Source organism: Octopus sinensis, linkage group LG1 (assembly GCF_006345805.1).
Source record: "Octopus sinensis linkage group LG1, ASM634580v1, whole genome shotgun sequence".
NCBI lineage: Eukaryota > Metazoa > Mollusca > Cephalopoda > Octopoda > Octopodidae > Octopus > Octopus sinensis.
In genome coordinates this window covers 126,731,270-126,758,508 of record NC_042997.1, presented here as the reverse complement: position 1 = coordinate 126,758,508, position 27,239 = coordinate 126,731,270, and the positions used below count along the sequence as shown (strand labels likewise).

The window sequence follows — 27,239 nt, the reverse complement described above, 5'->3', positions numbered from 1 at the left end:
GTCAGTTTTGGCATGGTTTCTATAGCTGGATGCCTTTCCAGATATCAAACATTTTACAGTGTGGACTGAACGCTTTTTACAGGGCACCAGCATTGGCAGGGTCACCAAGAAACTTGCAAGACAAGAGTGTTTAAGGGGGGGAAGGGACATTGGAGAAGGGGATCTTGTGTCAGATGATGAAAGATTAGAGTATGACGGAAAGACAGAGAGGTAGAAACAAGTGTCTTGCTATAAAGGAGGTGCATGGTTACCCAGCCAAGATAGAGAGAAGGAAAGAGAGAGGGGTAGATGGAGAGAGTGGTTACAAGAAAAAGGACAGAAACAGGTGTGCTGCTGTAGAGGAGATACATGGTTACCCAGCCAGAGGGAAGAGCATGAGAAAGAGAGAGAGAGAGTGGGAGACAGCAAGAGTGCAAGAGAGAGAGAGAGAGCAGGAGAGAAATGATGGTGAAGTGCCAGAGTATACTCATAAAGAACAGGGATCAGAACTTAGATGGGATGATAGAGTAAGGAAGAGATAGATAAATGGTGGAAATTGCCAGGGCATGCCCTCAAGGTACAGAGGTCATAATATACATGGTCAGGTATTACCAAGAAAGTATAAATAAGGAGAAGGGTGGGGATTGCAGTGACTGGTGAGAACCTGGTATAAAGAAGGGGATGGGGAAAGCAGTGATGCAGTGAGGGCAGGGATTTCGAGTGGAAGAAAATCATAGTGTATGGAGAGAAAATGTGAGGAAGAGAAAAAATGCAGTTTGGGAGAGAAGATGTAGTTTGAATTCTAAGTATAGGGTGTGTGAAAATTTCTTTGTTATGTGTGCTGCTGTAGAGGAGATACATGGTTACCCAGCCAGAGGGAAGAGCATGAGAAAGAGAGAGAGAGAGTGGGAGACAGCAAGAGTGCAAGAGATAGAGAGAGAGCAGGAGAGAAACGGCCGATCCTAACATCCTAAAATCGGTCCTCACCACTTCATTCCATGTCTTTCTGGGTCTTCCTCTCCTACAGGTACTATCCACTTTCAGTGATCAGCATTTCTTTATTCATATGCCTCACATGTCCAAACCAATGTGGTCTCCTCTCCTGCACACCACATTTAATTCCTCTTATGCCCAGCTTTTCTCTAAACACAGTTACGCTTTGCCACTCATGCACACTGATATTGCACATCCAGCAGAGCATACTACCTTCATTCCTCTTCAGTTTACACATGTCCTCAGCATTCAGAGCCCATGTCTCACTACCACGGGGTATCATACAGGCAAGCATCATACAATCTACCTTTCACTCTGAGAGAGAGAGACTTTTGTTACCTGCAGAGGAGGTAGTAGTTCTCTGAACTTCTTCCATCCTATTCTTTTCCTAGAAATAATACTTTCAGAGCATCCACCACCATTGCTAATTTGGTCACCTAAGTAGCAGAAACTATCTACTACCACAAGAGAGCCTCCTGGGCATATGAGAGAGGCAAGTCCCTCATGCTCTAAATGTTTATTGTTCCAGCACATCTGTCACGCATGAAAGCAACCTTATCTGTTAATCTATCTGTGATTCCACTGCCTCTCTTATGTGTCCATAGCTTACTTCCAACTCCTTTCCTGCATAATGAGCAGGGTCATTTACCTGATGGAAAGAGAATCTTATCTGCTTTCTTGTTAGCAACAACTTCAGCTTTTGCTATCTATATTTACACACATACACACACGCACACTCACACACGTGTATGTGTGTGCGCGATTATGCGTGTATATTCTGCATTGTTTATCAGTGTGTAATAGCATAGACACAGGGAACTCAATATTGCATAGTAGTGTTGAGTTCTTTCAATATATAATACACACAACATACAGACACATATATACATACACACATGCACACACATACATACATACATACATACATACATACATACATACATATATACATACATACACACACATACATGCGTACATACATACACACATGCACATACATACATACATACACACAGACACATACATACACACATACATACACACACATATACATACATGCATGCATGCATACATACACACATACATACATACTTACATACATACATACACATACATACATACACACACATACATACTTACATACATACATGCACATACATACATACACACACACATACATACATATATACATGCACACACATACACACACACACATACATACATACACACACACAGACACGCACAAACACACACACACAAGTCATTTCTATTTACAGTACTCTAGGGAACATACAGATCAGAATTATTCTTGATAGATTTATTCAACACATGGGAATATCCTTTCTTGTTGGGTCTCAATGATGTTTTCACATCGGATGAGGAATCAATGACAAATGCATTGAGCAGATGCTTGACCTCTATCACTGCTTCATTGACCTCACAAAAGCCTTCATTCACTGAATCATGAGGCATTATGGGTAGTTCTCAGAAAAGCTGGTTGTCCTGATAAATTTACAATTATTACTAAGTCCTTTCATAATGTTATGAGAGCATGTTTTGTTAATGGAGGAGAATGCTCAAACCCTTTTTCAATCAGTGGAGAAGCAAAACTGAATTATATAACTGCTGCTATTCTGTTAGCCATATATTTCACAATAATTTTTTTTCAACCACTTTCAATGACTGCTCTGATGATATTTATATATGCTATTACATAACAGGGAAGTTATTCAACATCCTCAAACAACTTGATTTTAAATCACACGCTTATATATGGCTGATGATCAGGAACCTTTTGTATGCTGATGACTATGATATAGCTGTACACTATGAAAAAGATCTTCAAATCTAATGGATAAAATTTCATTGACATATAATGTGTCAGGCCTCACCATAAATAATGATGAATCTGTTATTATTTATCAGCCCTGCTTTGTAAAGTCTCACATGGATCCTAAAACAACATCATATGGTAAAACTCAGGAAACTGTATCTTTGTTCAAATATCTGAGCAACATGTTAAACAGGGATGGAAATCTTGATGGAAATATTACAAGAGGAATTCAAATATTATAGATATCATCATCATCATCATCATCAGTGTGTGCCTTGAGAGCATGTTCACCACTTACGGCTACCAGGCATCATCAACGGTACTGCACTTTAGTCACAGGATCTATGTAAGGAATTCCTCAGTGCACATTTAGTATATTTTAAATAATTGATAGGGAAGACAGAATGTACTGCCAGCTTTATATAGCACAACAATTGTTTCGGCTTACACCTGAACAGCTCCCTAGTGGGTGGGGAATGATATAGTGGAAATGAATGCACCTCACCATGCAGAAGAAACCTCATCAGGCTACATAATATGCTACAGTGTTATATGTATATTTCACTACTGTGTGTGTGTCAGAATGAAGTTGGTATGGATTTGTGAACTACTATAAATGTATGTAATATACCAACACCATCCTTCCATGCAGAGTAACAAAATGTACATATTGTAATGCTGTAACACATTATGTAACCTGATGAGGTTTCTTCTGCACTGTAAGGTACATTCAATTCCATTATATCGTTCCTCACCCACTAGGGAGCAGTGCTGATCTAAGCCAAAATGATTGTCATGCTAAACAAAGCTTACAGTACACTCTATCGTCCCTATCAATCATTTAATATATATATATTTCTTTCCCTTTCTCTCTTTTACTTGTTTCAGTCATTTGACTGCAGCCATGCTGGGGCACCACCTTTAGTCAAGCAAATCAATCCCAGGACTTATTCTTTAGAAGCCTAGTACTTATTCTAGTGGTCTCTTTTGCCAAATCACTAAGTTACGGGGACATAAACACACCAGCATTGGTTGTCTAGTGATGTTAGGGGGACAAACACAGGCACACAAACATATACACACACATACATATATATACACATATATACGATTTTTCTACCAAATCCACTCACAAGGCTTTGGTCGGCCCAAGGCTATAGTAGAAGACACTTACCCAAGGTGCCACGCAGTGGGAATGAACCCGGAACCATGTCGTTGGTAAGCAAGCTACTAACCATACAGCCACCTTTCTCCATGTGATCAACTTGAAAAATTGTTGAGATACTAGGATAATTTCCTACTCTTCTTAACATGAAACCAATTGTGGCCTTAATTCACAAATAAAGAAATTATACATCCACCAATGCAGTGTTGTGCACTCATCTCATCGTTCTACATTTAGAAATATATATACATATATGACCCAGTAAGCCAAGTGAGACCATAACCCGTGGCCTATGCCAGTGGTGTAACCAGCCCACTTATGTGTACTTTTCCTTCATTGGACACTAATTTCTGCTTGCGACGACCTGTTGAGGCAAGTGAAATCAAAAACAAATTCGATGACAGCACTGCATGACTGGCATCCATGCTAGTGGAGCGCTAAGAGCACCATCTAAGTGAGATCGTTACCAAGGCCACTGACTGGCCCCCATACCACTGGCATGTAAAAAGCACCATTTGAGTGTAATCTTTACCAGCATTGCCTTACTGGCACTTGTGCCAGTGGCATGTAAAAAAACATTCGAGCAAGGTTATTGCTAGTGTCGCTGGACTGGCTCCTGTGTAGGTGCCACATAAAAAACACTTTGAGCATGGCCATTGCCAGTACCGCCTGACTGGCCCTCGTTCTTGTGGCACGTAAAAGTACCCACTACACTCTCGGAGTGGTTGACATTAGGAAGGGCATCCAGCTGTAGAAACTCTGCCAGATCAGATTGGAACCTTGTGCAACCATCTGGCTTGCCAGTCCTCAGTCAAACCGTCCAACCCATGCCAACATGGAAAACAGATATTAAACGATGATGATGATGATAATGATGATGATCATGATGATCATGATGATGATCATGAGATATATATATATATATATAATAGGTTTCTTTCAGTTTCAGGCAACAAAATCTCCAAAGAAGCTTTTGGTTGCTTGGGGCTATGGTAGAAGACCCTTGTCCAAGATGACCACATTCTTAGAAAACAAACTTCTTAATCACAAAGATATCATTATCATCATCATCATCATCACCATCGTCATCACTTTACGTCCCTTTTCCATGCTGTCCAACATTAACCCATGTTGGACAGTTTCACAAGAATTAGCAAGGCCAGGGGCCACACCATGTTCTATTGTCTGTTTTAGCTTGGTCTCCACAGCTGGATATCCTTCCTAATGCCAACCACTTTACAGAGTGTAAACGGATGCTTTTTACATGGCCCCAGCACCTGTACTTTTTATGTGGTACCAACACTGACAGGGTCAAAGCAAAAAACCCCTGAACTAGAAGAAGGGGAGTAGCATTGAAAGGATTGGTTTTGTACCAGTTTTGGAAAATTTCGTTTTTCCCTATGGTTTCAACTATATAAAAAAAAGTGACATTAAAATATCTATTTTCAAAACATGCTTTTAGGCAGTTTTGTGGTTTTTAGGTGTGAAACCATATTTGTTTGATGCTTTAACAATTCTGCCAGTCCACCATTAAAAGTTTTAATGCATTGAATTGTCTTCAGAGACGAGGTGGACAGCGAATATGGGAATAAGAGTGGAAAGTGTGGTGACTTATTGGTTTATTTATCATCATCATCACCACCGTCATTACCATCATCATGATCATCATCCTTATCATCATCATTATCACCATCATCATCTTCACCATCGTCATCATCATCATCACCACTGTCGTCATCATCATCATCATCGCTTTCATCATCGCTTTCATCATCATCACCTTCATCATCATCACCATCGTCATCATCACCAGCATCACCATCATCAGCATCACCATCATCACTTTTATCATTATCATCACCTTCATCATCATCATCATCATCATCATCATCATCATCATCATCATCAGCATCATCATCATCATCATCATCATCATCATCACCATCATCATCATCACCACCACCATCATCATCATTTTCACATCCACTTTACCATGCATATGTTAGATGTAATTCATTGAGGTAGATTTTCCACTAAGGTATGCCCTTCCAGTCATCAACCCTTACCTGTTTCCAAGTAAATTATTATCCTCCCATGGCCAGATATGTTTTCATGGAAGTCTGGAAATGAAATACAGTAGATTCCGCTCCCACCCCCTCTTTTTGACAAGCAACAAGCGAGTGGATTTGGTTTCAAATCTCAGGCAGGGTAAAGCTAGATCCCTACATATATATATACATTTAAATGAGTATAAATTCCAACTACTCATTTAAATGAGTGAATGTTTTTGAGTGCATACGTATTAATACAAGTATACGTATGCATCCTCAAGTATGTCTGTGTATGTACAAATGTATGCGTATTAGTAACTGTATGAGTATGTTGTTATTTTTGTCTTTTTGTTGCTTTACATGGGTGTTATATAACAGATTAGCAGAGATATCACACCAGTCTGCTGTTTTATCTTGCCAACTGCTGTCTATCAAACATCTCTAAAGTAACCAATGGCAACGAAGAAGATGATGACATCACTTTTATCTTCATAGTATCACAGAACAATGATCAACAGGTATCTATGGCAACAGCAGTCACTTCACATTTTCACAAAGTGCTCCAGTCAATGAGACACAGAATTTCTTTGATATTTGCAGTGTAACAAAGCAATGTCTAGTGGAACAGTGGAACAGTGAAATAAGAGGTGCTACACTATAACAATGTTGTATAGTGTCTTGGAGTGCAGTGTAATAAGCAGTGCAGTATAGGGTGGTATTGCACTGTATTTACCTGTTACCACTACATCCTGTTTAATTGAGATACACTGTAGCCTACACACCTACACACACTGCTCTATGTTCTTACACTGCACTGCCATTTTTTCATGCTAAGAGTTGCTGAAGTATGGAACAAACAAACTGCCGGCATCAGTTGTTAGTTGTCAGAGCACTGCCTCCTTCAAAACTTCCATGCTTCCTGAGATTCACCAACACTACACCTGATTTTCTCCCCTCCATACACACGCAAGCATGTATCTGACTCATACACTGTTCACATTTGTACATTATTGCATATGCTTTATATGCACTTTTGACAAGTTGTGGTGCACCTGAGCACTGTATACAATAATTTCATTATTATTATTCTATTATAAAAAAATTCAGTACACTGCGGTGTTATACAGTGCCACCAAATGCACACACAGTGCACTATGCTCTTACACTGTATTACTAAAAACTGCATTACTGTTTTCTATTGTACCACTATGTACTGTACTATAACGTTTCAGTATACCACAAGACACTGAAGTATTTTGCTATACTATACTCCACATTCTACATGAAATGATTTGGTACCACAGTGTGAAGTGGTACCACTCTGTGTTGTGGTACCCTATAATAGTAATGCAATATTTGTTTCAGTTGTTGATAGTAGTGTTGTTTAAGCCTTTTAGCATTCAGATTACTCTGTCCAATGCAAAGTTTATTTATTCATATTGTTTTGAAATTAACCAAGCATTATGTTGTAGCTTCAAGCTTTCAATGATGTGATTGTTTATTTTTAAGATACCAGCTTCACACAACAAAACCCAGCCCATTCAAAGTACCTTGGATCGCAGGATGACCCGTGGGGCTTACCTTGGATCGTGGGTCGACCTGCTGTGCTTGAGGAGACCTCCTAAGTCAAGTATATCAACATCAAAATAAAAATCAAATGGAAATTGTAGTTGTGATACCTGTGCCAGTGGCACGTAAAAAGCACCATCCAAATGTGGCTGATGCCAGCGCTGCCTTGGCTGGCTTCCATGCCAGTGGCACGTAAAAAGCACCAACTGATTGTGGAAGTTGCCAGCCTCCTCTGGCCCCTGTGCCGTTGGCATGTAAAAAGTACCCACTACACTCATGGAGAGGTAGGCAATAGGAAGGGCATCCAGCTGTAGAAACACTGCCAGATCAGACTGGAGCCTGGTGCAGCCTCCTAGCTTCCCAGACTCTGGTTGAACCGTCCAACCCATGCTAGCATGGAAAACGGACGTTAAATGATGATGATGATGATGATAGGTGTGAGAGGCCAGATCTGGTTAGTTTGAACACAAAATAGGTAGAGCATTTTGGCCTGGTGAGAATGGATGAGGATAGCTGTGTGAAAAAGTGCCACACCCTAGCATTTGAGGGAACCTGTGGAAGAGGTAGACCCAGGAAGACCTGGGATGAGGTGGTGAAGCATGCCCTTCGAACATTAGGCCTCGCCGAGGCAATGACTAGTGACCGAGACCTTTGGAAATATGCAGTGCGTGAGAAGACCTTGCAAGCCAAGTGAAACCATAACCTCGTAGCCTATGCCAGGGGTGTAACAAGCCCACTTATGCATACCTTTCCTTCATTGGACACTAAACTCTGCTTGCGAAGACCTGTTGAGGCAAGTGAAATCGAAATCGAAATCGAAATTGAAATCAAATTCGATGACTAGTATCTGTGCCAGTGGAGCACTAAGAGCACCATCTGAGCATGATTGCTGCCAGAGCAGCTGACTGGCTTCCATGCCAGTGGCACATAAAAAGCACCATTCAGACATGACCGTTACCAGCATTGCCTTACTGGCACGTGAAAAACAACATTTGTGCGAGGTCATTGGCAGTGCCACTGGACGGGCTCCTATGCAGGTGGCACGTAAAAAACACCACTTGAGTGTGGCCATTGCTAGTGCCACCTGACTAGCCCTTATGCCAGGGGCACGTAAGAGTACCCACTACACTTTCGAGTGGTTGGTGTTAGGAAGGGCATCCAGCTGTAGAAACTCTGCTTGATCAAATTGGAGCCTGGTGTAGACATCAGGTTCACCAGTCCTCAGTCAAATCCTCCAGCCCATGCTAGCATGGAAAGCGAACATTAAATGATGATGATGATGATGATAGCTAATTTAAATGCTAAAGGGTTAACTGCAAGTGAAGTAAACCTATGGTTAACTACTTCCAACTATTTCCATCTTGTTTTCCAAGAAGTATCTTTGATTAAATTATATAATTCCTTATTTTCTTATTTAAAATAATATTTAGATAAATAACCTGAAGAGATTTGAGGGGTTACTTTTTCTGATACTTTTATCAACTAAATAAGGAGTCCCTCATTTGAAAGGATTTGAAGGGCAGCTTTTTTCTAATTCTTTTATCAATACCATAATGCATCTTTCACTAGAGGAGATTTAAGAGGCTACTATTTCTAGAACTTTTATTGACTACCCTCATTTGAAGGTATTTAAGTGGTTGCTATTTGTCATTATTCTATCAAATACATGAGGGTCCTCACTTTAGAAGGGATTTGAAAGTTTGCAAGTTCTCATCATCATCATTATCATCTTCATTGTTTAACATCTGTTTTCCATGCTGGCATGGGCTGGACAGTTTGACTGAGGACTGGCAAGCCAGGAGGCTGCACCAGGCTCCGATCTGATCTGGCAAGGTTTCTACAGCCTTTCCTGATGCCAACCACTCTGAGAGTGTAGCGGGTGCTTTTTACGTTCCACCAGCATGGGGTGGAGGGCAGTCAGGTGGTATCGACCATGATCGAATGATGCTTTTTACACACTACAGGCATGGGAGCCAGTTGAGCAGCAACTGGCATTGACCACACTCACATGGTGCTTTTTATATGCACGGGTGCCAGTCAGGCAGCACTGGCAATGACCACGCCCATATGGTGCTTTTTATGTGCCACCGGCATGGGTGCCAGTCAGGCGACATTTATCAATTGCATAAGGGATCTCTTATTGCAGTGGCAGTGTTTGATGCAATGTCAGGTGCAGCCACATACTAATGCAAAGTACAGAGTAGTATAAAGGTACCATCACTTTTTGTGGGGTACATTGTAATACAGATGAAGGTGCACGTATGGCTGTGTGGTTAAGGAACTTGCTTTGCATCCACATGGCTTCAGGTTCAGTCCTTCTTCATGACATTTGAGGAAGTAGTCTTCTGCTATAGCCCTGCTCCAACCAGTGTTTTGTGAGTGAATTTGGTAACCAGAAATTGTGTGGAAGCCACACAGGTGAGTTGGCAGAAATGTTAGCACGCTGGGCGAAATTCTTATCAGTATTTGCTCGGCTGCTATGTTCTGAGTTCAAATTCCGTCAAGTTCGACTTTGCCTTTCATCCTTTTGGGGTCAATAAATTAAGTACCAGTTACGCACTCAGGTCGATGTAATCAACTTAAACTCTTTGTCCTTGTTTGTCCACTCTATGTTTAGCCGCTTGTAAGCAATAAAGAAATAAGAAACTATGTGGAAGCCCATCATATTTGTGTGTGCATGTGTGTGTGAGTGTGTGTGTGTGAATGTGTGAGTGTGTGTGTTAGTGTGTGTGTGAGTGTATGTATGAGTGTGTGTGTGTGACAGCATGTGTGTGAATGTGTGAGTGTGTGTGTGTGTTAGTGTGCATGAATGTGTATGTGTGAGGGTATGTGTGTGAGAGCATGTGATCGCATGTGTGTGTGTGTGTATGTGCATGTGCGAGTGTATGTGTGTGTGTGTGAGTGAGTGTGAGTGTATGTATGAGTGTGTATGTGTGAGGGCATGTGTCTGTGTCTCTGTTTGTATGTGTTTGTGTGTGTGCTTGGCTTTGTCTACTCACCACTTGACAACAGTTGCTGGTTTGTCTACCTCCCTGTAACTTAGCAGTACACCAAAAGAGAACAATACACTAAACACTAAACACAAAACACTAAGCACTAACCTTAAAAACATAACAACTCCTGAGGTCAATTTGCTTGAACAAAATCCTTCAGGGCAGTGCCTCCAGCATTGCCACAGTTCAATGACCGAAAACAAACAAAAGATAAAATTATATAATGCCCTGAATACAGCATTACCATTGCATGCACGGATTGTGCAGCATTTCAATATCTGCAACATGATGCAAATTGCATGCAATCTGCGTCATATCAGCTATGACAGATGTTGCATGATAGCTTTATCACTTGGATACTTCGATATATGTTGCAGAGCACTTGAGAAATAATTTTAATATTGCATATGTCACAATGAGATTTGCAGTATATTGCTTAGCCATTGCATAATAAGCTATGAAGAATTCAATACTGTATGTAATACACAGATATGCACAATGTAATATTTAGGCCAGATAAAGGTAACTTTCTTCTAGTAGCAGGTCGTATCTTTATTTTTTTGCTGGTTTCGGTCACCGGGTTGTAGTCGTGTCGGGGCACCACATTAGTGGGTTTTAGTCAAACCAATCAACCACCAGTGCTTTGTTTTTGTTTTTTTGTTTGTTTTTTTTCTTTCTTTTTTTCTTTTTGAATGCCTGGTACTTAATCTATCTGTCTGTTTTGCTGAAATGATTGCTAAGTTGCTAAGTTACAAGGACATAAACAAACTAATACTGGTTGTCAAGAGGTGGGTGTACAAACTGGTGGCATGTAGAAAACACCATTTGAGCATAGTCATTGCCAGTACTGCCTGATCGATCTGGTAGGTATCTAAGAGATCAGTAGCGAATTTTTTGCTCTCTTTGAGAATAGAGTGAAGTTTTTTCGGTCTTTCATGTTTTTCAACAAGTTTTAGCATCTAATCGTTGGTTGCTTCAAGGTATTTGGCCAGTCCAATTGTGGTGGTTTTGTACGTAAGTTCAAGCTGGATCAAACCTCGTCCTCCCTGAGCTCTGGGAAGGTAAAGACGATCCACGTCTGCCTTTTGATGGTGCATCTTATTACAAGTCAGTAGCTTGCGAATTTTTCTGTCAGTTTTCATTATTTCACTGGTATTCCAGTTAAGCACATTGAAGCTATAAAGCACATCTGGGACTGCTAAGGAATTTATGGCTAACACCTTATTATACGCATTCAGCTCAGACTTCTTCTTCTTCTTCTTCTTCTTCTTCTTCTTCTTCTTCTTCTTCTTCTTCTTCTTCTTCTTCTTCGTCGTCATCGTCATCGTCATCGTCATCGTCATCGTCATCGTCATTCAGCTCACTGTTCGGAATCAAACTCGGAATCTTGCGATCAGTAGCTCGCACTCTTAACCACTATGCCATATGCCCATGGTATATAGCGTAGTGGTGAAGAGTGCAGGCTAGGCATAAGGCATAGTGGTTAAGAGCGTTGGCTACTAACTCCAAGATTCCGAATTCGATTCCAAGCAGTGACCTGAATAATAGTAATAATAATAATAATAAAAATAACAATAATAACAATAATAATAATCATCATCATCATCATCATCATTTAACGTCCGCTTTCCATGCTAGCATGGGTTGGACGGTTCAACTGGGGTCTGGGGAGCCCGAAGGCTGCACCAGGCCAGTCAGATCTGGCAGTGTTTCTACAGCTGGATGCCCTTCCTAACGCCAACCACTCCAAGAGTGTAGTGGGTGATTTTATGTGCCACCGACACAGGTGCCAGACGAGGCTGGCGAACGGCCACGCTCAGATGGTTTTTTTTATGTGCCAATAATAATAATAACAACATTAATAAATACCTTAGGAATGAGAACCCAGGTTCGAAATTTCATCAAGACACCTGATGAAGATTGGAGGGTATATCAGCCGAAACATGGTGTTAAGAACAAACAGGATGAGGACAAATATCCATCAAATGTAAATAATGTAAATAATCTACATAATTCCTTGTCTCTTAAATATGGAACTGCAAAACAAAACAGTTGATATGAAAAAAGTCAACTGGAATCATTTCTCTTTTACTCTTTTATTCATTTCAGTCATTTGACTGCAGCCATGCTGGAGCACCACCTTTAGTCAAACAAATCGACCACAGAGCTTATTCTTTGTAAGCATAATACTTATTCTATCAGTCTCTTTGGCTGAACAGCTAAGTTATGGGGATGTAAGCACACCAGCATCGGTTGTCAAGCTATGGCAGGGGGAGAAACATAGACACACAAACACATACATACATACATATATATATATATAATCAAAATGAGGGTGAAATATTGGATATTAATTTGATAACATCAATTTTAACACCAGTGGTCTAGCATATAAAAAAAACTGAGATTCAGTAAATAGTATTTCATACATAAATATAAGATGGAATATTTTTTATGCACAATGTGGAAAACCTTATGCTAGAAGAAGATCCGCTATGGTCTTAACCACTAAGAATTGTTCTCCAGAAAAATTTAGCACACCAGAAACGTAAGCGAGCAAGACAAATGAAAAGTAACAAAAATATAAAATTCCCTCTTATATTTATGTATATATATATATATATATATATATATATACACACACACACACACATGATGGGCTTCTTTCAGTTTATGTCTACGAAACCCACTCAGAAGGCGTTGGTCATCCTGAGGCTATAGCAGTAAAACTACCTGTTAAAGGTAGCTTCTCTTGTGTTTAAAAGTACACTTATATATATATATTATATATATATATATATATATATATTATATATATGTAGATAGATATAGAGATATATATATATATTCTTATATAGACACACACACACATATATATATGCACACACATACATACACACACTCACACACATATGCATGCATATACATTTATATATACATATACATATATAATACAAATATGTATATAATGTGTATATAATATACCTTTCACTATTTTATTTAAATTTTGAACATTTAAGAAAAAAATAAACCAAAACAGTCTATAGAAAAGTACAAATAATTTATTTTATTTTCAATCTCATGTATGAATATGATTTGAAACTGAAGCCATATTTGTTCAAAATAACATTGACTTTAATATTCCAGCAAAAATTTTAGAGCATTATAATTTTTGTTTCCATCTGTTCGTTTCCTCTGATTATTAAAGAGATTTTGTCTTTCGTTTAAAAACTCCTTGGCATCTGAATCTTTCTGAGATCGTTCCTGAAGTACCTGGTGGAAGATAAAAGAAAAGTCATGTGTTATCTGCAGGTGCATGGATGGTATAAGCAAACTAGTAACCTTCTCTTCTTTCCCTATCTTTTACTTGGTTCAGTTATTGGACTGTGGCCATGTTGGAGCAATACTTTGGAGGGTTTTAGTTGAACAAATCAACCACCAGTACTTTATGTGCCGTTTTCTAAAATTTGCTAAGCTAAGAGAATGTAAACCTATACCAGTTTTCAAGCAGTGGGGAGGGGGAGGGGCAACACACACACATGCACACATACAGACACTCACACATGCACACACACACACACACACACATGCACACATACAGACACTCACACATGCACACACACACACACATGCACACATATAGACACTCATACAGGCACACACACACACACACACACACAGCTGCACACATATGTGACAAGCTTCTATATAGTTTCCATCTACAATATTCTTTTCAAGGCACTGGTTTGCCCAGGGCTATATAGTAGAAGACACTTGGCCAAGGTGCCATGCTGTAGGACTGAACCTGGAAATATGGTGTTGCAAAGCAAGCTGCTTAACCACACAGCCATCCTTGCATCTAGGAGCAAAACAGAATTTTACTCAGAACTGGAAGCAAGCTTCAATTGCACTCAATACCACTCACCATTGGGATGATAAATAAAGTAAAGCACGTTTTAACTCTTTGGAGACAAAAACCTATTTCTGTTTCTACATGAAAGAACATGGAGATATTTTTACATGATATGAAACAAATAAAATTTTTAAGAGTTTAAATTCTGCAAAAAATTTAAAAACTAAAAATATAAATAGATATAGAAAAATATATATCCTCTTAAATATTTTTTGAAATTTTATATAATATTTTATCAATACTAAATAAGATTATTGATTACAGGTTTCCAATGGGCAAATCAATGGTTCACTGCATTTAAAATGGAAAAGTGACAATGGATTGTCTGTACAACTCAGGCAGAACAAATACCAGACAGTGTATTTTTGTTTGAAAGCACCAGTTCATTGTTTTTCTCACCAATGTTTACATCTATCACCAATACGTATTGGGGAAAGATATACACATACATGCATACATACATGTGTATATATATATAGGTGCAGGTGTGGCTGTGTGATAAGAAGCTTGCTTCACAGCTACATGGTTCCAGGTTCAGTACCACTGTGTGGCACCTTTGACAAGTGTTATCTACTATAATCTCAGGTTGCCCAAAGACCTGTGAGAGGATTTGGTAGACAAAAAAGGTGGCGAGCTGGCAGAAACGTTAGCACGCCGGGCGAAAAGCTTGGCAATATTTCGTCTGTCATTATGTTCTGAGTTCAAATTCCGCCGAGGTTGACTTTGCCTTTCATCCTTTCAGGGTCAATAAATTAAGTACCAGTTACGCACTGGGGTCGATATAATCGACTTAATTCGTCTGTCTGTCCTTGTTTGTCTCCTCTGTATCTAGCCTCTTGTGGATAGTAAAGAAATAGGTATTTCGTCTGCCATTACGTTCTGAGTTCAAATTCCACAGAGGTCGACTTTGCCTTTCATCCTTTCGGGGTCGATAAATTAAGTACCAGTTACACACTGGTGTCAATGTAATCAACTTAATCCGTTTGTCTGTCATTGTTTGTCCCCTCTATGTTTAGCCCCTTGTGGGCAATAAAGAAATAAGAAACTGTAAGAAGCTTGTCATATATATATGTATATATTTATGTGTGTGTGTGTGTTTGTCCCCATCACCATCGCTTGACAACCAATGTTGGTGTATTTACATCCCCGTAACCTAGCAGTTTGGCAGAAGAGACCGATAGAATAAGTACCAGGATTACAAAGAATAAGTCCAGGGGTCGATGTCTTCAACTAAAAGGCAGTGCTCCAGCATGGCCCCAGTCTAGTGACTGAAACAAGTAAAAGAATAAAAGAAATATATTCACATGTGTGTGTGTGTGTACTCATTAATTTTGTTTACTTATTTCAGTCGTCTGACTGTGGCCATGCTGGGGCACTGCTTTTAAGGATTTTAGTCAAACAAATTGACCCCAGGACTTATTTTTTAAAGCCTAGTACTTATTCTATTGGTGTCTATTGCAGAACTGCTAAGTTACAGGGACATAAACACACCAACAGCAGTTATCAAGAGGTGATGGGGGAACAAACAGAGACACAAAGACACACACATATAGATGTATACATACATATGTATATATGTATATATACACACGCACACACCAGGCTTCTTTCAGTTTCCTTCTACCAAATCTACTCACAAGGTTTTGGTCAGCACAAAGCTATAGTAGAAAAGATTTACCCAAGATGCCATGCAGTGGGACTGAACCCAGAACCATGTGGTAGGGAAGCTACTTTCTTACCACACGGCCACACACACACACATATATATATATATAAACTACACAGAGGGACTGAACCCACAACCATCTGATTGGGAAGCTAAGTTCTTAACACACGCCATATATCATCATCATCATCATCATCGTTTAACATCCATTTTCCATGCTAACACATATATATGTGTATATATATATATATATATATATATATATATATATAGGCATAGCCAGGGGCTGTAGTAAAAGACACTTGCCCAAGGTATCACACAGTGAGACTGAAACCAGAACCATCTTTTTGGGAAGCTAAGTTCTTATCACACAGCCATTCCTGAACATATATATATAATGAGTGTGTGTGTGTGTGTGTATTTGAGTGGTTGATACCTTCATTAGTTAGTCATCCACAAGTGTTCTCTCATAGGGTTGATAAATAAACCTGTTCATCTTGTGAGGACAAACATGGCCGGCCAATAGATTAACTTAATTAATCTCTAGGGGTTATGAATCATCTCTTAACTGTGAAAACGTTTCTGGACATTTCTAGCTAAGTTGACACTTTCTTCAAGTCAATTTGTTGGGAATCTATTTGGTAAGGGATTAAAATTGCTCAACAACCACAAGAATGAATATTACCCATTTACTATACACATCATGTCAAAGACAGAGCTTCTGTGTGCCTCCTCAATCTGTTATAACTAGCAGCCAAATATACTCAATCATACTCAATCATCTAGAAGGGTGGTTATGGTTGGAATGCTTATGACCATAAATCTGTTTGATCAGAATTCACCTCGAGTTAAAGAAAAGTGGCCATCAGATACAGGCAAGGCTGTGAATAAGAAGCTCACTTTGTAACCATAAGGTTTTAGGTTCAATTCCACAGCACAGCACCTTGGGCAAGTATCTTCTACTATAGACCAATACTGTATCAAAGAACTTGGGTGATGGAAACTGTATGGAAGCCTGTTGTGTGTGAGTGTGGTTGTAATAATGAAGTCAAAGTAAACAATAATTTGAAATTATTTAATGCATGCATGTATATATGTATTAATATAATATATATCATCATCATCATCATCATCATCATCATCATTTAGCATATGTTGTCCATGCTGGCATGGGTTGGACGGTTTGTGTGGCACCTTGGGCAAGTGTCTTCTACTATAGCCTCGGGCCAACCAAAGCCTTGTGAGTGGATTTGGTAGACAGAAACTGAAAGAAGCCCGTCGTATATATGTATATATATATGTGCATGTGTGTGTTTGTGTGTCTGTGTTTGTCCCCGTAGCATTGCTTGACAACCGATGCTGGTGTGTTTATGTCCCCATTACTTAGCGGTTCGGCAAAAGAGACCGATAGAATAAGTACTGGGCTTACAAAAGAATAAGTCACGGGGTCGAGTTGCTCGATTAAAGGCGGTGCTCCAGCATGGCCGCAGTCAAATGACTGAAACAAGTAAAAGAGTAAAGAGTAAAGAGTAATGATAATGCAAATATAGGATTTGAACACAGAACAAGAAGTATGAAACAGAATGCTAAAACCTCATTCCAGCTATGGTTTCAAATTTTGGCTCAAGACCAGAAATTTCAGGAGATACCATAAGTTAGTTACAGCCACGGTAATCAAATGTTATTTAGTTTATAAACTTCAAAAATGATGAATGGTAAAGACAACCTCAGTGGAATTTGAACTAAAAAATGTAAAGATGGATGAAAGACAGCTAAGCAGCTTGCCTGGCGTGCTAATGATTCTACCAGCTCACCACCTTTATAATGATAATAATGGTTTTAAACTATTATTATCACTATAATGATAATAATGGTTTCAAGGCCAATGTTAGCACGCCAGGCGAAATGCTAGGTGGTATTTTGTCTGTCTTTATGTTCTGAGTTCAAATTCCGTTGAGGTCAACTGTGCCTTTAATCCTTTTGGCGGTCAATAAATTAAGTACCAGTTGTGTACTGAGGTCGATCTAATCGACTGGCCCTCTTCCTCAAAATTTCAGGCTTTGCGCCTAGAGTAGAAAAGAAAGTGCTATGACACTGGTTTGAAGGTGACGAGCTGGCAGAAACATTAGTGGCATTTCGTCCATCTTTAAGTTCTGAGTTCAAATTCCGCTGAGGTCAACTTTGCCTTTCATCCTTTCAGGGTTGATAAATTAAGTATCAGTTACGCACTTGGGTCGATGTAATCGACTTGACCCCTTTGTGTGTCCTTGTTTGTCCCCTCTATGTTTAGCCCCTCGTGGGCAATAAAGAAATAAGAAACATTAGCACACCGAGCGAAATGCTTCGTGGTATTTCGCCATCTTCAAATTCTGCCAAAGTTGACTTTGCCTTTCATCCTTTGAAGGCCAATAAATTAAGTACCAGTTGTGTACTGGAGTCAATCTAATCAACTGACTGGCCCCCCTTCCCCAAAATTTTGAGTCTGTTGTAAAGAATAATTGTCCCAAGACCAGCAATTTAAGGTGATTAAATAAACTGATTACATTGACCACAGTATTCAACTGGTACTTCTTTTTTTTTTTAATCAGCTCTGAAAGGATAAAACATAAAGATGACCACAATGAAATTTGAATTCAGAGCGTAAATTGAAGATGAAATGCTGCTAAGCATCTTGCCTGATAAGCTAACAATTCTGCTAGCTCACCACTTGACTTTTAGAAAATACCAAAATATTCAATTAACCCAATGTGTCCAAGTGCCAGAACGAATAATCAAGCAAACATTGTAGGTTTCTAAAAATTAATCTGAAACCAACAAAAAAAAAACAACAAAGACGAATCAAAAACAACTTCATAAAATATAATAACTGTTTTGTCTGTATATAAATGAGACAGCAAAGTGAAACCTATAAATAACTGTCACCTTTCAGAATAATATAAAGATATGCATATTTGAGTTTACATTTCTTATTAAGTTCTGCATAACATAATCTTTTAATCAATGTCTGAAACACCTACTTATATATTAAATATTTATGCATTACACTTACATATGTATATATATATATGCATATATATATAATATATATATATATATGTATGTGTGTGTGTATGTATATATATATATGTATGTATATATATATATATATATATATATATATATATATATATATTATATATATATATATATATATATATATATATATATATATATATATATATATATAAAGTCTAGGTAGAAAATGCTAAAATAATTTTATGAAAAACATTTCAGTCATTGAAGTATGGAAAACAATTAAATTTTGGAGAAATTAAATGGAAAGTTTTTTAAAAGAATATTTGCATAGTATTCAAATACAAGGGGCATTTTCTTTGTTTCTGCCTGTCTCTGTCTCTCTTGTTTACTCTTGTGGGTTTGAGGTCGAAACCCTCCCTAACTGTAGAAGGGACCTGTGAAAAAGGTAGACCCAAGAAGACATGGGATGAGTTGGTGAAGCATGACCTTCGAACATTGGGCCTCACAGAGGCAGTGACAGGAGACCAGGACCTTTGGAGATATGCTGTCATTGAGAAGGCCCACAACTAAAGTGAGATTGCAACCATGCATGTCAAGCCATGTTAAGAATACTCCTGATGCATCGGGCAATATTATATGCTAGAGAACAACTGTTGAGTCAAGTAAAACCAATATCATAGCTGGGGCTGGTGCCCCATGACTGGCTCCCATGCCAGTGGCACGTAAAGAGCACCATCCAACATGACCGTTGCCAGGCCCACCTTACTGGTCCCAGTGTCAGTGACATGGAAAAAAATATCCACTATACTCTTGGAGTGGTTGGCGTTAGCAAGGGCATCCAGCTGTAGAAACTCTGCCAGAACAGATTGAAGCCTGGTGCAGCTGCTGGCTCTCCAGACTTCAGGCAAACTGTCAAACCCATGCCAGCATGGAAAACGGACGTTAATCGGTGATGATGATGATGATGCAATAGTAAATAATAAATAAGATATATGTATATATATATATAATATATCATTTAGTATTACATATGTGTGTGTGTGTGTATATATATATATATATATATTATTTAGTATTATATATGTGTGTATATATATATATATACATGAGGCAATGATATGCTGTGATTGAGAAGACCCAGCAAGTAAAATGAAATCACAGCTGTAGCCTACACCATTGTCGCATAACCAGCCCATTTAAAAAAATACCTCTGAATCATCGGGTGACATTCCATGCTTGAGGAGACCTATTGAGTCAAGTAAAATCAAAATCAAAATCAAAATCAAATCACAATCAAATGGAAATTGTAGTTGTGGCTGATGCCAGTCCTGCCTGACTGGCTCCCATGCTAGTGGCATGCAATAAGCACCATGAATGTGTGGATCATTGTCAGTGCCACCTGACTGGCTCTCCATGCCAGTGACATGTAAAAATGTACCATCCAAACGTGGTCAATGCCAGCCCCACTACCAACGCCCTGACTGGCTTCTGAGCTGGTAGCATGTAAAAAGCACCATCCAAACATGGCCGATGCCAGTGCCGCCTAACTGGCTCCCATGCCAGTGGCGCATAAAAAGCACCTGCTACACTCTTGGAGTGGTTGGCATTAGGAAGGGCATCCAGCTATAGAAATACTGCCAGATCAGATTGGAGCCTGGTGCAGCCTACTGGCTTGCCAGTCCCCAGTCAAACTATCCAACCCATGCCTGCATGGAAAACAGATGTTAAACGATGATGATATACATACATATACATACATACATATATATATATATACACACACACACACACACACGCACATATATGTGCGTATGTGCGTGTGTATGTGTGTGTGTATTGATGGCTTTGTGGTTAGGGTCTTGCACTCATGATTGCTAGATCATGTGTTTGATTCCCAGACTAACCGTTGCTTTATGCTCTTGAGCAAAGCACTTCATTTCATGTTGCTCTGCAATCGTTTTGTCATCTGACATGTGGCATATGGTGTACCTGTACAGGTAATATCGATTTGATGAAGGAAGTGAGCTTGCGTGTACACAAACATTTGATCACTATAAACAAATCATCTGTGTGGTTGTTTGGCAAAAAAATACCAAACCTTCATACGTTATATATATATAAAATACAAAATGTGCCAGAAACGCAAAACATCCGGACAGTTAAGTGATAAAAAAATGGGAGATTGCTCCAATGAGGCCAGCCCCAAGGAAAAACTAAGCTAAGAGCATTAGATTCCTTGGAAGAAAGCAGCAAATGTATACAAAAACAAGGACGGAAAAAAACGGACAATGTTACACAAATACAATAAAAATAATAACAGGACATAACAACAGGTGTCTTTCGACTAAGGACGAATTGAATTAAGCTGGTGTGTGTGGAACTGAAGCCTTACAGCAGGGATGCAAGATCTCCCAGGCACAGAGAGGAATATCGATGAATACACATACTCACTGTATGTGTTGTGTTTGTTCACCAGTTTGCAGTGGTATTCTAGTTGAGGGATGGCTCCCTCATTGTGCTGGATGTTAAAGCACCTGAAGGTCATTGACAAGTGAAACAACTGGCTTCTGGTCGAATTCATGTATGTGTATGTGTGTGTGTGGCTATCTGGTAAGAAGTTTACTTCCTAACCACATGGTTCCAGGTTCAGTCCCACTGCATGGCACCTTTAGTATGTGCCTTCTGCTATAGTAGTGGGCCAACTGAAACCTTATGAGTGGATTTGGTAGATGGAAACTGAAAGAAACCTGTCATGTGTGTGTGTGTGTGTCTTTGTGTCAGTGTTTGTCCTCCACAATTTGACAACCGGTGTTGGTGTGTTTACATCCCCATAACTTAGCAATTCAGCTAAAAGAGACTGATAAAGTAAGTACCAGGCTTTAAAAAATAGCAGTAAATTCTAGGCGTCGATTCGGTTGACTAAAATTCTTCAAGGTAGTGCCCCAGCATGGTCACAGTCTGACGACTAAAACAAGTAGAAATAAGAAAATGAAAAAAGACATATATATATATAAGTATAGATGTGGTGTGTTTGTGTGTGTTGGTGTGTGTTTGTGTGTGTGTGTGTGTGTCTGCCTGTCTGTTTTTATCTTTCAGTCATTAGACAGTAGCCATGCTGGAGCACTGCCTTCAAGGGTTCAGTTGAGGAAATCAGCCCCAGAAATTACACTTTTAAAGTCTGGTACTTATCACATTGCCTAGGGGTTAGAGCAGTGGACTTGCGGTCGAGGGATCGCGAGTTCAAATCTCAGACCAGGCGATGTGTATGTTTATGAGCAAAACACCTAAGCTCCACACGTCTCCAGCAGAAGGTAATAGCGAACTTCTGCTGACTCTTTCGCAACAACTTTCTCTCACTCTTTCCTCCTGCATCTTGCAGCTCACCTGCGACGGACTGGTGTCTCATCCAGGTGGGGAACATATACACCAAGGAAACCAGGAAACCAGCCCTAATGAGCCAGGCGTGGCTCAAGAAGGAACAACCTTATCCTATCAGTCTCTTTTGCTGAACTGCTAACATATGGGGATGTAAACAAACCAATACCAATTGTCAAGTGGTTTTGAGGAACACACAAATACACACATAGATATATGTATGAGTGTATTTATATGTGTATATATATAGATATAGAGAGAGAGGAGATCAGTTAAAAACTAAGTTTCCATGCGTGTTGAATGATCAATGTTTAAATAAACCATCAACTCTTTTCCTTGTGTACCTTCAATTACAAATTACGGTGGATTAATAACGGCAAATATATTTTAAGTTATGTTTTTGTTTGTTTTGCAAAAACATGGGAGTATACTACCTACTGATGATTGTAATATAACAAATTCAAATTAAATTAATTTTTTTTAAAAATTGATTTGTTTAATTTGTCTATTAAACATGGAACTAGTTCAGTATTAACCACAGTAATTTTAAAAATAAACATTAGTCATCTTGCTCGCCCTTACCATTTATTTTGTATGAAAGCAAATTGTTGATGTTTTATTTAAACAATGATTATTCAACACGCATAGAAGCTTAGTTTTTTAACTGCTCTCCTCTCTCTCTCTCTATCTCTCTCTCTCTATCTCTCTCTCTCTGAATATATGTATATATATATATATATAATTTGGCGCCTTCAGCCTGGCAAGTTTAGAAGCATGTTGAACAGTGAATGAAAATGCATGACTTTTTCTTTCTCTCTAACTATATATATATATACAATGGGCTTCTTTCAGTTTCCACCTACCAAGGCTTTAGTCAGCTCATGGTGAAAGTTAGAAGACTCTTTCCCAATTTGCCATCAGTGAGACTGAATCCAGAACCAAGTGCTGGGAAAGCAAACTTCTTTCTACACAGCCACACTTACATCTATCTATCTATCTATCTCTATGTGTGTGTGAGTGTCTGTGTCTGTCTGCCTGTGTTTGTGCATGTATGTGTGTGTATGTATGTATACATACACACACACACACACATGCACACACACACACACATGCACACACACACACACACACACACACACACACACACACACATATATATATATATAATATATATATATATATATATATCTTCATCATCATCCTCATTTAATGTCTGTTTTCCATGCTGGTATGGATAGGATAGTTTGACAGCTGCTTGCAAGCTGGAGAGCTGTTCTAGGTTCCTGCTGTCTGTTTTGGCAATGTGTCTACAGCTGGATGCCCTTCCTAACACCAACCACTTTACAATATCTACTGCATGCTTTTACGAGGCACCAGTACATATGCTTATTGCGTGATACCATCAGGGGTGCTTTTTATGTGGCACTAGCAAAATTAATTACTATTCCTTGAATACAGTGACTGTTTTTGTCTGTGTATATATGAGAAATCAGGGTGAAAACTACAAGTAACTCTAACCTTTCAGAATATAATAATAATGAAATTATTGTATACAGTGCTCAAGTGCACCACAACTTGTCAGAGTATATGCAGTAATGTACGAATGTCTGGAAAGCGAACAATGCATGAGTCAGATACATGCCTCTGTGTGTATGGAGGGGAGAAAATCAGGTGTAGTGTTGGCGAATCTTAGAAAGCATGGAACTTTTGAAGGATGCAGTGCTCCGACAACTAACCACTAACAATACATATTTGAATTTATGCTTCTTATTGAGTTCTGCATAACATAAACTTTTAAACACTGTCTAAAACACCCACATACTGTATATGTTAAATATTTTTACATTACATGTCAAATGCACAATACTTAGATGATTCCTCAAGAAAGAAGTATTTCAGAGGAAAAAAATTCCTATTGAATACTATTTACCATTTATAATGATAGAAATTTCTAATGTTGGCACAAGGCCAACAAGTCTGGGGGAGGGGTAAGTCAATTACAATGCATCCCCTCCCCCAGTACTCATCCCAAAAGGATGAAAGGTGAAGTCAACCTTGGCGGCATTTGAACTCAAAACATAAGGACAGCTGAAATGTTGATTAGCATTTTTCCCACTGCACTAACAGCTCTGTCAGCTCACCGCCTTAATAATGATAATAATAATAATAATAATAATAATAATAATAATAATAATAATAATAATAATAATAATAATAAAAAATACTTTCTATGTAATCTCAAGTTATAAAACAAACAATTTTCGTATGTGTTTTTAGGCATTCACTAGTACAACACTAAACCAAATATATGGCACCCTAGGCATACCACCAACATGAACTTCCAACTTGTTGTCTCTTGAGGTCTCCGGGAGACTTGGAGCCAACTTGTACGAATGTAAAGCAAAAGTCAAACATAGAAAAATAATAATAACAATAATAATAATAATAATAATAATAATAATAATAATAATAAATGCCCTGATGCAGTACCAGGCAGTGGCTCTCATGGCTTCTGATCTTAACTGATTGGAAGTGTTATCATGTACATTGTTTTGTCTTGGTATAAAAGATGGGCTACAGCAAATATTCTGCTCAATACCACAGATTTGCTTGTCATTTGTTTGACCTTAACCAGTTGAGCATATCCCTTAGTGGCTGACAATATGTGCATCTCTGATCACGAGCAGAAGTAGTGGGGGAGCATCATAGCCATGTGTTGAGAAGGATTCTTTGGGGTTTGAATAATTCACCTCAGGAAACATGGGTGTTTCGTTCAACGTCCTTAAACAACCCTTATTCAGGGACCATTTGAGCAGGATGGGTTACTCGATCTGAAGAAAATTCTAACTGGGCTCCACCTGCAAGGTCATGTGCTGTTTATCTTCATATGAGATCACCATATCGCGCACATATGGTTGTGATGCATGTGCCTAGTGTACCCTTATCAGACGGGTAGTCATGATGGGTATACTGGGCTTTGTATATTTTACCCCAGTGTCACTTTGATGGCATGCTCTGCTCGCTCACTCAATAATAATAATAATGATAATCCTTTCTACTATAGGCACAAGGCCTAAAATTTGCAGGATGGGGTTAAGTCGACTACATAAACCCCAATGTTTCACTGGTACTTAATTTATCGAACCCAAAAGGATGAAAGGCAAAATTGACCTCGGCAAAATTTAAACTCAGAACGTAGCGGCAGACGAAATACTGCTGAGCATTTCAGCTGGCATGCTAATGATTCTGCCAGCTTGATGCCTCAATAATAATAATAATAATAATAATTTTTGTTTCTAATTTTGGCACAAGGCCAGCAAATTTTAGAGGAAGGAAAGGGCTAGTCAATCACAGCAACCCCAATTCTTTCTACTATAGGGACAGTGTATCAAATTCTGGAGGAAGAGGACTAGTTGACTTGAGTGATCCCAGTGCTCAGCTGGAACTCATCTTATCAACCCCCGAAAGGATGAAAGGCAGGGGTGGACTGAGCCATCGGTCAATCAGGCACTGCTCGAGAACCTGGAACTCTTAGAGGCCCACACTCTACATTTTAACTCTAGTGATATCAATCCTAAGGGGCCGGTAAACAGTTATGCTCAAGGGCCCATAATACTCTCAGTCCACCCCTGATGAAAGATAAAGCCAATCTCAACAAAATTTGAACTCAGAATGCAAAGACAGAAGGAAAACCATTAAGCAATTTTGCCAGACATTGTTAGGATTCTGTACTTTGTCCATTGTATTCATGTGAAGAAATGGCACCACTACAACAACAACAACACTAAATTTCATGTTTTTACAAAGAGTTACTCACTTTTAACGGTCCTTCTGTCATAGAGGGTCTCTTCAATGGAAGGATTATTCCAGGGGTTCTCTCAAAGGCCAAAGCATTGCCATTCAGCTGTGGGATTGATGATAAAGGGATCACAGCTTCTCCTACAAAATCATCACGCTTCAGTTTATCGTAGTCATATACCAAAATTTGAACTGCAGCACCTTGTTTCTTCAGCAACTCACTGAGGACATTATGGCTTTAGAAAAGAAACAATGACAGGATTAGATTTACTGAGACACTTTGTTAATAGATACATTTTGTGTGTGTGTGTGTGGCAAGGGGTATGGATAGCTGTATGGTTACAAAGTTTGCTATTCAATCACCTGGGTCCAGGTTCAGGTTCCATAGTGCAGTAACTTGAGCAAATGTCTTCTACTATAAAATCCCAGGCTAGCCAAAGTCTTGTGAGTGCATTTCATAGACCGAAACTAAATGAAGTTCATCATATATAGTGTGGTAGGTAACTTGTTTACCAACCACATGGTTCCAGGTTCAGTCCCACTGCGTCGCACCTTGGGCAAGTGCCTTCTACTATAGCCTCGGGTCGACCAAAGCCTTGTGAGTGGATTTGGTAGACAGAAACTGAAAGAAGCCTGTCATATATATGTATATATATATATGTGTGTATATGTTTGTGTGTCTGTGTTTGTCTACCCAACATCACTTGACAACAGATACTGGTGTGTTTACGTCCCCGTAACTTAGCAGTTCGGCATAAGAGACCGATAGAATAAGTACTAGGCTTACAAAGAATAAGTCCTGGGGTCGATTTGCTCGATTAAAGGCGGTGCTCTAGCATGGCCACAGTCAAACGACTGAAACAAGTAAAAGAGTAAAAAAGTAAAAGA

General features: G+C 39.0%; 1 protein-coding gene across 2 annotated transcripts in view; it reads right to left on the bottom strand.

The window, feature by feature from the left end:
- Positions 1-13,630: 13,630 nt before the first annotated feature.
- LOC115216786 (protein unc-13 homolog D) overlaps positions 13,631-27,239 on the bottom strand; it is a 527,921-nt gene continuing 514,312 nt past the window's right edge. For both annotated transcript variants that reach the window (XM_036504398.1, XM_029786361.2), the window contains exons 26-27: positions 26,371-26,587; positions 13,631-13,857 (exon numbers count right to left, since the gene is read on the bottom strand). In XM_036504398.1, coding sequence (XP_036360291.1) covers positions 13,720-13,857; positions 26,371-26,587 — 355 coding nt within the window. In that variant the 3' untranslated portion in view covers positions 13,631-13,719. The remainder of the gene's footprint in view (positions 13,858-26,370; positions 26,588-27,239) is intronic.